This window comes from Ambystoma mexicanum, chromosome 2p, assembly GCF_040938575.1.
Source record: "Ambystoma mexicanum isolate Mex_15411 chromosome 2p, UKY_AmexF1_1, whole genome shotgun sequence".
In the NCBI taxonomy this organism is placed as follows: domain Eukaryota; kingdom Metazoa; phylum Chordata; class Amphibia; order Caudata; family Ambystomatidae; genus Ambystoma; species Ambystoma mexicanum.
The window spans coordinates 1,097,707,743-1,097,723,337 of NC_090923.1; the positions used below are offsets into that span (position 1 = coordinate 1,097,707,743).

Below are 15,595 nucleotides of genomic sequence, written 5' to 3' on the forward strand. Positions count from 1 at the left end.
CAATAAGCAAGATCAGAAAAAACAAAACGAAAGGAAATCAAGAGTTAGCAATCACTCTTTACATTAAACGCTATCTGTGTTTATCTTCCGTTCTAGCACAAGGAAAATTAAATCTGACCTGGTTTCCTTGTGAACTTGTATGTCAGCGTTTGTTTCGCTAGTCGTGTAATCGCTCAGCTTAATCTGGTCTGTGAGTACGTGGTAGACTCGTGCTCGTCACAAATCCTATAGAAGACATAAGAACGAGTTTCTTTAGCCTATCTAATGGCTCAGCGTTACAGAACAACGCGCAGCGTTGTACTTCGCTTACCTTGTGTCAAATCACAGCGCCACGAAACTTACAGAGAATTGCGGCTGCGCGCGTTCCTCTGTATGCTCAGTTGTTAAAAGTTACCATGATAACTTGATCATGTTAAACAAGGAGGAAACGCCGGTGCACACGGCGGCCATGTTGTAATGGACTCGATCACTTAAACGGTCAGAAAAACAATTGAGCACAGCAGCCTAGTGATTACCTTTCCACTATTGCAGGTCGCTCTATATTTAAATGAAAGTATGCAACATGTCATTACTATAAATATAGTGACCGGTACTGTGATTAATTTCTCTAAACAACTTCTGTTAACAATGTGTATGTCTACACTTTTTACGTTAATTTATGTCACAAATCCTGCTTCAAACCTTTAGTTTATCTGATAAATTTGGTTCAAGCATATTCCAAATCTAAATACCCTATATTTGACACGTGGTCTACTCCATTATTGTGTAGAATGCGGTTCTGCATAATCTGTCATGTGAATGTACATAATGAAAGAAAAATTAGTCATGGATACAATTACAAAAAACAACTCAAATCAAACTCTTCATTAATTCCATCCGGTGCTAGGGAATCCAGTTTGTCAATCCAAAAAGCTTCCTGTTGAGCCCTCCATTTCTTCATATCCTTGTCACACTTCCTGGTGGATTGTAGCTCTAGTACTGCGAATTTCAATTGCGTCACAGAGTGCCCTTTTTCTTTAAAATGTCTTGCTACTGCTGAAGTCAAGTTGTTGTTTCGAATTCAGGACTTATGTTCGTTTATCCTCACTCTTATTTTCCGTGATGTCTCTCCCACATAATATATACCGCATGGGCACTTAATTGCATATATTACGTTTTCTGATAGACAAGTAGCATGGTACCTAAGCTTGATTTTGGCTCCAGTTTTGGGATGCGTAATGCAGTTGCCTTTGATCACGTTATTGCAATTGCTGCAACTCATGCAGGGATACGTGCCCGGATGTTTGTCTGGTTTTCTATTAGAGTTCTTGTCTCTCGTATTCACCAACATGTTGCATAGGTTGTTGCTTCTCTTGTAGGCAAAGACCGGTGGTTGGGGAAACAGATCCTTGGTTCGTGCATCGCTTGTGAGTATACTCCATCTATCCCTGATAATATCTTTGATTTTATTGCTTTGTATCGCATATGTGGTGGGTTTAACACCACTCGCCTGCAGGCAGACATGGAAACACCGGCTCTGTCATATACGGAACCAGTGTTTCCAATGTCCCCATCCCCATGGAGTCCTATGGGGCTCCATGGGAATGGGGACTTACACAATTCCGCCTCTGGAATTCCCGGGTCACCCGGGTCGTAATGCCCCGGTAATTCCGGGAATCACGGAGGCAGAATGGTAATTCGAGTCCGCCGGTAACCTGCCGATTTTTCCGGCTCGGTTACCGCAAGACTCGTAATGAGGCCCATTGTCATTCTAAATGCCAATATCTCAAATCTTTTAACGATCTATTTTTATAGTGCTGTATAAAAATTCACTATTACCTAATGAGGGAATGGTTGTCTATGCTCCTTCTGTATTTCACTTTGGGTGTGTTAGGGACGGGAGTGTTCCACAAATGTGTGGACATCTGTTGTCTTTCATAGTTGTAACCACCTAGTGTCAGGGCTGGCTTTTCTCCCTTGCACCCCACCACTTAACCTTAAAGTTAAACAAACTGCTATAACACTATAGGTTTAAGGTGATACTGGCCTTTGATTCCAAGATCAACTGACTATTCGACCCGACTCAGTCATTCTTGATAAGTGCAGGCGTAACAGGCTTGGCCAGGTCCAAAACAAAACAAGCTGACTCTAAGGCTTCCACAGACTTCAAGACTCTAGTTGCTATTGGTGTGTTAGGGACGGGAGTGTTCCACAAATGTGTGGACATCTGTTGTCTTTCATAGTTGTAACCACCTAGTGTCAGGGCTGGGTTTTCTCCCTTGCACCCCACCCCTTACCCTTAAAGCTAGACAAGCTGCTATAGGTTAAAGGTGATACTGGCCTTTGGTTCCAAGATCAACTGACTATTCGACCCGACTCAGTCATTCTTGATAAGTGCAGGCGTAACAGGCTTGGCCAGGTCCAAAACAAAACAGGCTGACTCTAAGGCTTCCACAGACATCAAGACTCTAGTTGCTATTGGTGTGTTAGGGACGGGAGTGTTCCACAAATGTGTGGACATCTGTTGTCTTTCATAGTTGTAACCACCTAGTGTCAGGGCTGGGTTTTCTCCCTTGCACCCCACCACTTACCCTTAAAGCTAGACAAGCTGCTATAGGTTAAAGGTGATACTGGCCTTTGATTCCAAGATCAACTGACTATTCGACCCGACTCAGTCATTCTTGATAAGTGCAGGCCTAAAAGGCTTGGCCAGGTCCAAAACAAAACAGGCTGACTCTAAGGCTTCCACAGACATCAAGGCTCTAGTTGCTATTGTTGACAGTTTGCCATGAGTGTGCTACACACCATTTTAAAGCATCCCTGTTCTGAGCAGCATTCACTTTGGCCTTCTTCAGGGCCTTCAGAGTAGGAACGCATGCTCATTGCTGCCAGAAAGGAAGACATTTGTGTTAGGGCCTTGCAAGTGGGGGATGTTAACTCAACACCCATTGGCCTACCCATCAGAGTGAGATAAGCCAAGACTGACCATGAAGGCAAAGGCAAGGTTGTTCACCTGAACAGGCTCGGAAAACAGATTTACTGCCCGGTAGTTTCCTTCACTTATTGGAGCATCAGGCACCAATGCCACAGGTGCCTTTGTGTACATGCAGGTGGGGTACCCCTCACCAAATTCCAATTCAGGAAAGTGCTGGCAGCAACACTGAACAAGGCCAGAGTATCTAAGGGTAGATTTTCCACAGTCTTTCGGGATACGTGCTGCCACAACTTATGAAGGGTATAAATGAGCTTAACATCAGAAGTCTAGGCAGATAGATATTTCAAGCCTTAGCATTCGTATTTAAGCATCTCCCCCCCCACCACTCCCGCAAATGCATGGACCCATCTGTTCAATATTTTGTTTAATTGACATTACAGTTTAAGAATTCATAGATGTTTGACCCTTCCCTGTTTCAACCTGTTTTCATTTGAGGCGTGAACAACATATTGTTTTACCTTGCAGCAGATTCTTATCATTACTCCCACTACTGTTTTACTGGTGGGATTGCCACAGTTTGGGTGATCGGACACTCTCACAGGGGCTACCCGGCAGGTCAAAGAGACGTATGAGTGTGCAGCAAGTTTTTTTTCCAGGGATAATTACACTTTGTCTGATTATGCCAGGTATTAATTGGTCTAGTTTAATGGGTTTAATCGAAAAGTATATGGTTCAAAATAATAGACCAGACATGGTGGCCATCCACTTAGAAGGCAATTACCTCACTACTTTGGGGAGGGAACATTGTTGCATGCCATGATGAAAACCATTGTGACTCTGACTCAGCTTTTGGCTGGAGATGAGATATTATGGTCTGAAATAATATACTGAGATGATTGGCAGGGGGCAACATCCCCTATAGCTATAGAACTCTCATGTTGGTGCACACATGCGGCTAGAGAAAATTCATGAGAAGCAGCGGGCTGGGTTTTGTCAGCCATGCCTTCATTAACTCCAGGTACCCTGACAACTTTGCATCAGATGGAGTGCACCTCTCAGAATCAGGCACGGCGATGTATATTGTCAACATTATTGATGTATTAACGAGATTGGGCTGTTGTTAATTAAAATAATCATGAAAGTAATTATTAAAAAAATAGGTAATGAGAGTAAATTAGTAAATGGTACAGGATGGAACCTTGCGGGAAGCAGGAGGTCCCCTTGAGGCTTGGCAGAGTTACTGGGCTATTAAAAGCAAATAACACCAGCCACCAAGAAATACAGCAGTTAAAAAATACAGCAGTCAAAAAAGGGCCTTGATGGCGGGGTGCAGTGCTGGAAATGGAAAAAATTGTACTGGAGGACCTGTCAACGCTTTAGACGTGCAGGCCTTTGGGAAGGAGGGGGTGAGGCTAAGGGGCGTGGCACCCCAGTCATGTTGCGCAACACAGTGTCTCTTCATAGAACCCAATCCCGGCGATTCGAATAAAAGCAAAGAGCATTATGGGAACATCATAATAATGTCCACAATTTTACATTTTAAGCATGTCGTATAGTGATTCAGTAAGAAACCCTTTTAAGTGAATAATGGACTCTTCTGTTTTGATTGGTCACAATATTCACCTAATAAATAGTTGTCTGTACATTGCAGGACATATATATCAGTTTGGACAGTTGCAACACTGTATGTGAGGCTTTGGCAGTTTCTGTATGCAGTGCCTAGTGCTGGCTTTCCCAAAAGCTTGTTGAAGGAGTGGGTTACTTGTGCATGCAGATTACTCGTTAGTGTGATAATGCAGCTTCAGAGCTGGTTGGTAGATTTCTGTGCGGGCCCCTCCGCTTCAATGAGCAGACCGCTTTCAGAAGACTCTTCTGAAAGCGGTCTGCTCGTTGAGGTGCAGGATCTAGGACAGTCATGTGCTAGCTCCTGGGTAAGGCGTTTTTTAGGAGGGTACCTTAAACAGGAAGGCTCCAGAAGAAACAGGGCGGAATTGATCCAGACCCGGGAGCATTTAACAAACAACCTGGAAGTGAAAATCTCACACAGAAGTAACTAAAAATCAGTGGTATAATTAGCTTTATCTTATACCAGCGCTGATTATTTGATTGCCCATACATTGACTCAAAAAATGATGGCCTGTGGGCTATTCGAATTCCCATAAAGAAGAGAGAATTATAAGAACTTGCACTTTTTGAGGAGTATCAAAGGAGCATATTGTGATGTATGAGGTTTGCAATGTCTAGATAAACATATCTGAATTGTTCAAAGGAATCTTGCATACTGCCTGCCATTCTGTGAAACCGAGGCCTTTCTCCTGTTATCTAGGAGTCTCAAATCTATGTGTTCGAGGGGATTGTGTCCTCCGACGTATTCCCCATCTATGACAGGTAATGTCCACAGCTGTGCTGCTTCTGAAAATTTTCGGCAGAGCGCGTCCTGCATTGATGGCGTCAATCCGTTGTCCCTCGAGGGCCTCCGTCGAGGGTCGATACCACCGGATGTTATATATAGGACGCACAGCGCCCATAGCCTCAGTTCTGTTTTTTCCACAAACGTGTTTGCTTTGGAATCTCGGCGTGCTCGATTCTTTCTTCGTGTACGATGTCTTCATCTTCTTCTACTACGCTGAAGTCAGGCTTTAAAAAATGTCAGGACTGCGGTTCGAAGATGTCCATCACGGACCCGCACGACATTTGCCTCTGGTGCCTCGGCGAGAGCCACGCCACCGACGACTGTGAGGATTGCCATTCCCTGACGTCTAAGGCCTTGCGGGAACGTAAGGGGAAATTGAAGGTAGGTAGGATGTCTAAGCCCCATAAATCGAAGTCCGCTGGGCTTTTGACCGATGACTCGAGGGGCGACTCTTCACGTTGGAGAAAATCCAGGGGGTCTCGCTTTAGGAGTGGTTCACGCCATTCGTCCGCCTCGTCGAGGCATTCTAGGAAGCGCCATCACCGGTCGCCTTCCCTGTCCTCGTCGGAGGAGGATGCCGCCAGACGGTTGAATTGTCCCAGCAAGTCTTCGTCACCGGCCGAATGGGATGCATTCCACCAGCAGATGATAGCGATTTTCGAGTTACAAGACACAGTTCCACCCGCGCCTTCGAAAGGAGCCGTGGGAACGGGCTCGGTCCACCACTCGCACGCCTTCGGGCTCGGGCGGTCGGCGCGATCATCGGGAGCCGTCGAGGTCCAACTCGGACAAGGGAGATTGCCATAGCTGTGCCAGATCCAGGTCCCGGTCCTCGATGCCTTCCAAGAAGGTGTCGGTGCCGTGTCCATCGAGGGGCTCTCTCGAGGCTCCGGCCTCGAAGAAGTCATCGACGCTATTGGCACCGTGTCCGTCGAGGGACACTCTCGGGGCTCGTCCTCGAAAAAGTCTCCGATGCCGTTGGCGCCTCGGTCGGCGTTGATGCCGATTTCTTCGGCGCCCTCAACGCCGTTTGTGGCGGATTTGACAGAGGTGCCCCTGAGGGCTGTGAAACCTCTGAGGAAGGCTACCAGTAAGTCTATGAGGCCTGTTTATGAGCCCTATTCTGTTCCTACTCCTAGATTGGAGTTTTTCCAACCTTTACAGGATATTTCAGAAGCTGAGGAACTGTCTGATGAGGAGATGGCCTTGCCTGTGCCTCCTGATGTCCCTGAGGACCTTTTGTCTGTGCATAGCCAGATGGAGGAACTTTGTCAGTCTTTGCATGATGCTAGTTGCCTTGACACCTCTTTTCGGAGGTGGAGTTTGGCTGACCTGGGGCGCATGCAGATTCCTCTTATCGGCGTCTCATGTCAAGAGTGACAGAATACTTGGGGTGGTATGCTCCACCTGTTGAGTTTGCTCAGGATGATTTCACGGACATCCTGGATCAAGGTCCAGCCACTGACCCCGTGTTTCCGTCTCACATGGCTTTGCAAAGGAGGGTGGCGGTGGCTTGGACTGCTCCGGAGAGTCGAGCGGCAGTTAATAAGTGGCTTCTGAAGAACTACCGCCCATCCAGTAGTGACCCCTGCTACTTATCAACGCACCCTACTCCGGAGAGTTTGGTGGTGCAGGTGGCTACGGCCTCCTCGAAGCAGGCTGTGTACCCTACTATCCCTCCTGATAAGGACGATAAGCACTTTGATGGTTGGGCGAAGAAGGTATTTTCGGGTGGGGGTATGGCATTGAAGTCGGCCAACTCCACTTGTGCCTTAGCGAGATTTTCACACACATGCGTCTTTGGCGGCTGAGCATATTCCCGAAGGGGAAGAAAGGGATGGTTTTCTAGCCCTCGTGCAAGATGGCAAGGATGCCATGTGCGAATCCCTTCAGTCGGGTTTGGACACGGCAGACTGTGTCAGCCGGTCCATGGCTGCGAGAACCGTGATACGCAGGTTTGCATGGTTGCGGAAGTCGGGTTTTGCTCCTGATGTGCAATCTCATTTCTGAACATGCCCTTTGATGGTGTTCATCTGTTTGATAGCAAGGTTTCAGACCTCCAAAGCGGCAGCAAAGTCTTTGAGCGCTGCAGTACGTCAACCTCTGCCTTTTCGTCCTAGGGGACAGCAATGGAGGGGAGGTTCCTTTCGGTACTACTCTTCCTTTGGTGGATCGAGAGGAGCTGCCAGTCAAAGGGGCCACTGTAGGGGTACCCAGGGTGGAAAGCAAGGTACTCGGGGTGCCAAAGCCGAATGGGCAGGTACCTCTTTGCCCTCAAACAATGCCGCAGCCACGTCCGCTCAGTCATGAGGCCATGTCCCATGGTTCGCCGGTTGAGGGCAGACTTATGCAGCATCTTGGAGAATGGTGGGCCATTACTTCAGATGTGTGGGTTCTGGAGATCATAGCCCACTGGCTACTGTCTTCCCTTCCGGCAGAGGCCTCACAACAATCCACCGGGGAAGCTCTCTTTGAAGCATCCGGATCCGCTCCTTGCGCAGGAAATCCTATCCCTGCTGGAGAAAGGCGCCATAGAACTGGTGCCTGTAGCGGAGAGGAACAAGGGATGGTATTCCCCTTATTTTGTTATCCTGGAAAAAGACAGGAGATTGACACCCATCGTGGATTTGCGTTGGTTAAACAAGCTCCTCAACAGAAAGGACAAGTTCAAGATGCTAACTCTTTCTCAAGTCCTCCAGGCCCTTCAACTTCAGGATTGGTTGGTGTCTCTAGACCTCAAGGATGCTTACTTTCATGTGCTGATTCATACCAAGCACAGGAATTAGCTGAGGTTCGCAGTTTGCGACTCGCATTTTCAGTTTCGGGTCCTGCCGTTCGGATTGACCTCCGCCCCGAGGGTCTTCGCCAAGCTGATGGTGGTGGTGGCAGCGTATCTCAGGAAAGGGGGGATTCACGTCTACCCCTACCTGGACGATTGGTTGATCAGGGAGGGCTCTCCCGAGCAAGCCCTGGATCATCTGTCCGTCACCTGCCGCTCCCTTCACAAGCTGGGCTTCTCCCTCAATTTAAAGAAGTCACAATTGACACCTACCCAGCGGCTCCAATACATCGGAGCAGTGCTCGACACATCCCTGGGGCATTGTTCGCCTCTCAGGTGAGGGCTTATCACATTCTGCAGATGGTGGACAAGTTTCAACGTGCCCAGAGTCTCCCGGCATTCGAATTCTTGAGGTTACTCGGCCTCATGGCATCCTGCATTTTCCTGGTGCCAGAGGCCAGGCTGCGAATGAGATCCCTGCAGTGGGCTCTCAAGATGCAGTGGTCACAGTTCCCCGGCAGGATGTCGGATCCCGTTCAGATTCCGACCTCGGTCGCCCAGGATCTTCTATGGTGGGCCGACAAAGGCAATCTGATGGAGGGAGCACCATTTTGGCAACCATGGCCGGAGGTGACGATCGTGACGGGCGCAGCCCTCACAGGTTGGGGTGCTCATGCCAACGAGTTGACAGCCAGCGGATGTTGGTCTCCGTCGGAGTCCAGACTCCACATCAGTCTGTTAGAGCTGAGGGCCATCAGGCTAGCCCTGAAGGCTTTTCTGCCGTCTGTGCGGGGGAAGAATGTCATGTTTATAACGGACAATACAGTGGCCATGCACTACCTCAACAGAAAAGGGGGGGCAGGGTCACTCCCGTTGTGCAGGGAGGCGATGCAGCTCTGATTCTGGGCCATCCAGCAGGAAATTTTGATCTCGCCAGATCATCTGGCTGGAGACGAAAACGCGGCGGCGGATGCTCTGAGCAGGCAGAGCACGGTCTCTCACGAGTGGGTTCTGGCTCAGGAAGTTCTTTTGGAGATCTTCGCCCATTGGGGAACCCCACAAGTGGATCTCTTCGCCACCAGTGTCAACCGAAGTGCGAGAGATTCTGCTCGCGGGAATTTCCCCCCAAGAGGAGCCTTAGGGGACGAGTTCGTAGTGGAGTGGTCCTTCCCACTGCTGTATGCGTTTCCGCAAGTCCCCGTCATTCTGCAAGTGTTGCGGAGGTTACGCTGGCTTGGTTCCCGATTGATTCTCATTGCTCCTGCATGGGCCAGGAGAGCGTGATACCTGGACCTTCTAGACATGCCCATCTGCCCTCCATGCCGTCTTCCCTACCGAGACAATCTGCTCTCACGGGAGGGGGGTCGGTTTCTCCATCCAGAGGTCAAGTCTCTCAGCCTTCATGCTTGGTATCTGAAAGGTTGAGGTATAAGGATTGGGACCTTCCCGAAGACGTGATGGAGGTGTTGCTTTCGGCCAGAAGGCCTGCAACGAAATCCCTGTACCGTTGCCGTTGGAGAAAGTTCTGTGACTGGTGCAGGGTACATAATGTGGATCCTTTCCAATGTTCCATTCCTTTGGTTTTGTCTTTTTTACTTTCTTTAGCCCACAAGGGCCTGCAAGTGGGTACCATTAAGCGTTACCTGGTGGCGCTGTCCATATTTAAGCGCTCGTCTGAGGAATGTTCTTATTTTAAGATTCCTTTGATTTCCCAGTTTCTAAAAGGGCTAACTAATGTGTTTCCACCGTCGCCTTTCCAGGTGCCTGGATGGGATTTGAATTTGGTTTTAAAGTTCCTGATGGGAGCTCCGTTTGACATTCTTGTCCGTTGCGACTTGTCCTTTAAAACTGTGTTTTTAGTTGCAGTTACTTCTGCACGCAGAATGAGTCAGTTGCAGGCACTTTCCGCCAAGCCACCCTTTACCTTTTTCCATAAGGACAGGGTTGTCCTGCGGGTGCGGCCTTCTTTTCTTCCGAAGGTTGTGTCGGAATTCCATTTGAGCCAGAAGGGGATTCTTCTGGCATTTTATCCTCCTCCACATCCTGGTAAGGAAGAGGAGAGGCTCCATAGGTTGGATCCTAGGAGAGCTTTGAGTTTCTATCTCTCACAGATGTCCCGGGTCAGAGTGGACGATCAGCTCTTTGTTGGTTATGCTGGAAGGTGCTTGGGTCAGGCTGTTTCCAAGCAGACCTTGTCCAGATGGATCATTTTGACGATCTCTGAGTGTTATCGTTTGGTGGGAAAGGACCCTCCAGTAGGCTTACGGGTTCATTCTACTAGGGGTGTGGCTGCCTCCACTGCTCTACAGAGGGGCGTTCCTATTCGCAATATTTGCAAAGCAGCCACATGGGCCTCTGTCCATACTTTTGTGAGACACTATTCCTTGGACTCCATCCATGGGCAGGATTTCGCCTTTGGTAAGGCAGTCCTCTATTCAGCCGTTTGATTGGGCATTCTAAAATTGTAAATTCTTTTCCCACCTCCATATGTTGGTACTGCTTTTGGAGTCTGTCATAGATGTGGAATATGTCTGAGGACACAATCCCCTCGAAGAACAAGTTACTTACCATAACTGGTAACGTTCTTTCGATGGGATATTCCTCCGACGTATTCCACATCGCCCTCCCAGCCTGCCCCTCTACTGAATTTCCTATGCGATTGCAGCTTACGTTTCCGCAAGGCTATCTGCGGTCATACTGGCAGGAGATTGGTGCCACACGTTCTGGGAAAAAACTACAACTGAGGATACGGGTGCCGTGCGTCCTATTCATAACATCTGGTGACGTCGACCCTTGATGGAGGCCCTCGAGGGACAACGGATCGACGCCATTGACGCAGGATGCCCTCTGCCGAAGATTTTCCAAAGCAGCACAGCTATGGACATTACCTGTCATAGATGTAGAATATGTCGGAGGAACATCCCATCGAAAGAACGTTACCAGATATGGTAAGTAACTTGTTCTTTTTAATCACGGCCTGCCAGTCTGTGAAACATAGGCCTTTCTCTCGTTATCTAGAAATCTCAATTCTAGGTGTTTTAATTACTGCATGCCATTCTGTGAAACCTAGACCTTTATCCCGTTATCTAGGAGTTTCCTATTACTGCTTGCCATTCTGTGGAACCTAGGACTTTCTTCCGTTACCTAGGAGCCTCAAATCTAGGTGTTTTTTTAATTACTGCCTGCCATTCTGTGAAACCTAGGCCTTTCTCCCTCTCTCTAAGATCTCAAAATTCTTAAAGTATTATCTCACTGTAAACCACCCAGTGAAACATAGGCTTTCCCCCATATTATAGAGATCTCAAATGTTGGTGTATTCTATTATTACCTGCCATCATTGAATCCTAGGCACCTTCCGTTACCCAAGAACCACCCAGCAACCACTGAAAGCTAGTAACTACGACCAGAATCACTACCCAAGTTAACCAGGAACCCATAGTCCTCCCATAGCCAACTGCGCCACCCCTTCCAACGCTTAGTACTCCCCTAGACAGTGCACCCATAGATAGTGGAACAGCTGAACCCAACCAACTGATTGGACAGACACCCTCAAAGAGCATCCAGCTATCGCAACATAAGAGGATAAAACGTAATACTATCCAAGCACAAGGCCTGACAGGTGGGCTACTAACCGTGTAAACTCAATATCCAAACCAATCCTACTACCAAGGACACAAAATGCCCCGATGCAGAATTGGACGCCGCCAAAGAGACCTGGAACAAGAACCAACCACAACGGATACACAAACTCGCCCATCACAAGCCGTCTCGAATACAGAACTCACCCCAGCAAACAATACAAGCAACAGAACAAACATCGTAAGAGAAAAATCCCTATACCTTACACCGTACACCGCAACAACTGCAGAACCTCGACACTTCAACGCCACTGACATTTCAAGACAAGCTAAGAATCTTCCCGAACCCCGCAAAAAAAGACAAGAGGACCCAAGAAGAGAAAGGGACGATACCAACGCCCTTACTCCATCTATCAAAAGAACAGAAGGGCACTACCGACAACCACATCAAAACACAAAAGATGATGATGCTGTAGAATTCATCAACCCAACTATCAATCTAACAGACCGATTCAACGACGAAGCGGCCACCATGGAACCTCAACCAGCCGGTGACAACAGCACAGAAGTACTCCAACTGAACATCTGCAAGTCAAAACAAGGAACAACTAACAAACCGAACCACACCAAAAAGGTCCACTGTAATCTAATCAATGCTATGTCAATGCCCAAACATGCCACCGAAATCTACGACCTTCCATGCGATTGAGGTATCGACATCCTATTCATAACTGAAACATGGCTAGATGACAACTCCACAACTGCCTGCCTGAAAACTTCAAGTGCGTCCAAGCAAACAGGAAAAACAAAGAGCTGGGGGATTGGCAATAGCCACAGGGAACACCTGCAAATTAAACTGGAAGACCCACTAAACATCAAACTGTGAATCTCAAATTCTTCGCCTATCAACAAACCTGAAATTCATACTGGTATACAGACCACCGACTTATGATGTGACCATTGTAGACGCCTTCACTGAAGCAATCACCAACCTAGCAATCGAGCAGGATCACCTGATTATCCTCGGTGACTTCAACATCTGGTTCGATGAAGAAACCACAACCACACAAAAATCACTAGCCAAACAACTGGAAACAATGAAATTACATCAACTAGTCAAAGTAGAAACTCACACGGCAGGACATAGACTAGACACAATCTTCACCAACAAAAATCTCATTACCACGGTACCACCAATTCAGATAATCTGGAACGACTACCTCATCATACCGTTCGTGATCACTCTGGCCACACTAATAATCAAGCAACAGTACAATCTGCCGACTATCATGAAAAGAAACTGGAGGACCATCAAAAATTGCAACCTTACTGGACTACTGGAAATCAGCAAACCACAAGCAACAACTATGGTCGAAGCTGACCTGGACAAAAAAATATAACTACTTCACAACTGGATCACGACAACAATAGACGAGATAACCAAAGAAAAACCTTTTACCCCAGCACACAAAAGAGCAACAGCAAAATGGTTTACCCCGCTACTCATCGCCATGAAAAAGAAAAACCGAAAACTTGAACTATAAAGGAGGGTCAAAAACGACTGTGCAAAGAAATTCCAATTCCAACAACAAATCCGCTCATACAAAAAGGAAATCCAAAAAGCCAAAAGGAAATACTTCGACAACAGAATCCCCATAACTATAACTAGAAGGAATGACTATGGGAGCACAGACGCAGCTGAAACAATACTTAGAGAGGGAACCGATCCTCCCTATCTCACTAAACTAGCTTCCATAAACAGAGGGAGGGGGAAGAACAATTTATCTCTATACCAAAATGAAAGATAGATACGTTAGGATCACACTAAGGAACCAATATGGAGAGATCAGGAGGGAAGGGTAAGGATGACATGTCAACACACCTTTAGCCGATGAAGCAAACATAAGCAGCTATGTATCACCGACAGGGAAACGGATAGGAAGGGAGCTGATGAATGTAAGATATACAGCACCAATACCAGAGTGGGGGACAATGCGTGCCTCAACCTGGTACACAAAGCTCCAAAATATCTCTGATGTAAACTTGCCATCCCATCAAAGCTAACAATTAGACAGACAAACTAAAATACCAACTCCATAGTGCAATCAGTGACGTGGAACAAGAAATGCAAAGACTAAGAGACAAAAAGAAACACTAACCCAAAAGCTCAACTTTCCTCATAGTAAGGCCCAGGAAGAAGGCTGACTGAGCTGACCGAGCACAGCCGGCGTTCAGTGCCCACTCCTTTTACATTCGCACTTTGTACCCCGGACAAACTACTTAGCATTGCTTATGAAGTCGAGGTAGCAACTGCCTGACCACCACCAACATTCTGCTACGAGCAGCTACCACAATCAACATAGGTCCCAGTGGCCCCAGCTTCCACAGTGCTTTTTATGTGATACCACATGTTCTCTACCTCATTGCATTGCTTGCTCCGTCAGTTGCGGTGTACCGGCCTACCTTCTGATCGCCATAACAACTACTGCTTGCACACTGGCAGTCTCTGCTTATCGGCTTCAACCAGCTTATCAGCTCTATCCAACTTATTACTATGAGCATTTAGCCCCAATTATCCCATAGGCTCCTCCTTCTCACCGTGCCCCCCACCTTCAGCTGGTGTCCCTGCTGACCTTTCACCACCTGAACTAATTGCGCCTTGATTGCCTAACTGCGCAAAACTGCCTATGTTCCTTGCCCTGATTGCCCAACTGCACAAATCTGCCTATGTACACGCCCTGATTGCCCAACTGCGAAACTGCCTAGGTACCTTGCCTATGTACCTGCCCTGATTGCCTAACTGCGCAAAACTGCCTATGTACTTGCCCTGATTGCCCAACTGCGAAACTGCCTAGGTACCTTGCCTATGTACCTGCCCTGATTGCCTAACTGCGCAAACTGCCTATGTACCCCTAGATGATGTATCTTCCTACTATCTACACCATCCTACTTAGGCCGATACTAAACCTAATCAGCACTATCAACCCCATTATGGCACACACACTGCACCTAGCTAACTTTGAGTCTCCCTTTAATAAATATCCGAGCCAGACGACCTGGGACACACTACCCTGTAGCCCCATCCACAGAAACCTCAGACTACGTGCCAGACTCCCTAAAATCTATGAGCCCCTAGCTAAACGACCTTGCCACCCTGCCAACAACAATGCTACTATCCGGCACCACCTCCAGCTCAACAGTCGCATCTCTCGTGATACTATCAACAACCACCCTTAGACCCAACTCCCACAGTCGGAACCTAACCCGACCAGCATTAAAGGAGCACTAATAAATGCCAGTTCGATGGTGGTGCATGCCACAGAAATAGCTGACCACCTCCAATCTGACAAGATGGACTTCCACCCAGCAGCAGGCCCAGCGATCATGCTAGCCATACCCCAAGATTACACCATACTCAGAACTGACCGCACTAAATCCCGAGGCAGAGGCCTTGCCATAATCGCCAAAACAAGCCTAGCCTTAAGACTCACCACGTCACAAATGACCACTGATAGGCACCTAACGCTGCCCTGATTTGCACCCCTGCATGCACTCTACATATGTATATTACTTCTATTATCTATGGTGTCCTACCGTTGTGTAATTTGTATCTTACAATTGTAAATGTATGTAAATCTTGCTTTGTTGTACAAAGGTCCCCTACTTCTTGTGTCACATGTTTGACTTCGCACAGCAATGTAACCAAAGCTGAACAACCCTTTTGATGTCTATTGAGCCCTGATACCCTTGGGTCTGACGCGCACTACAAAATAAATAAACAAACAAACAAACAAACCACTTCTCCGCACAGCAAAACGCATGTACTTCCCCACACCGCAACAACAAACAAACAACACATAACTCGCACCAACAGCACATGAAGACCCACATCGATCTGATAATCACACCCA

General features: G+C 47.5%; 1 protein-coding gene across 2 annotated transcripts in view; it reads left to right on the plus strand.

Annotated features, from left to right (window-relative positions):
• DNAJC4 (DnaJ heat shock protein family (Hsp40) member C4) overlaps window positions 1–15,595 on the plus strand; it is a 1,241,876-nt gene that overhangs the window by 395,521 nt on the left and 830,760 nt on the right. The window contains exon 4 of one of the 2 annotated variants that reach the window (XM_069645092.1): window positions 1,359–1,406. The exons of the other annotated variant lie outside the window; for it this stretch is intronic. Within the exon in view, the coding sequence (XP_069501193.1) occupies window positions 1,359–1,406 (48 nt within the window). The remainder of the gene's footprint in view (window positions 1–1,358; window positions 1,407–15,595) is intronic. 2 annotated transcript variants of the gene reach the window in all.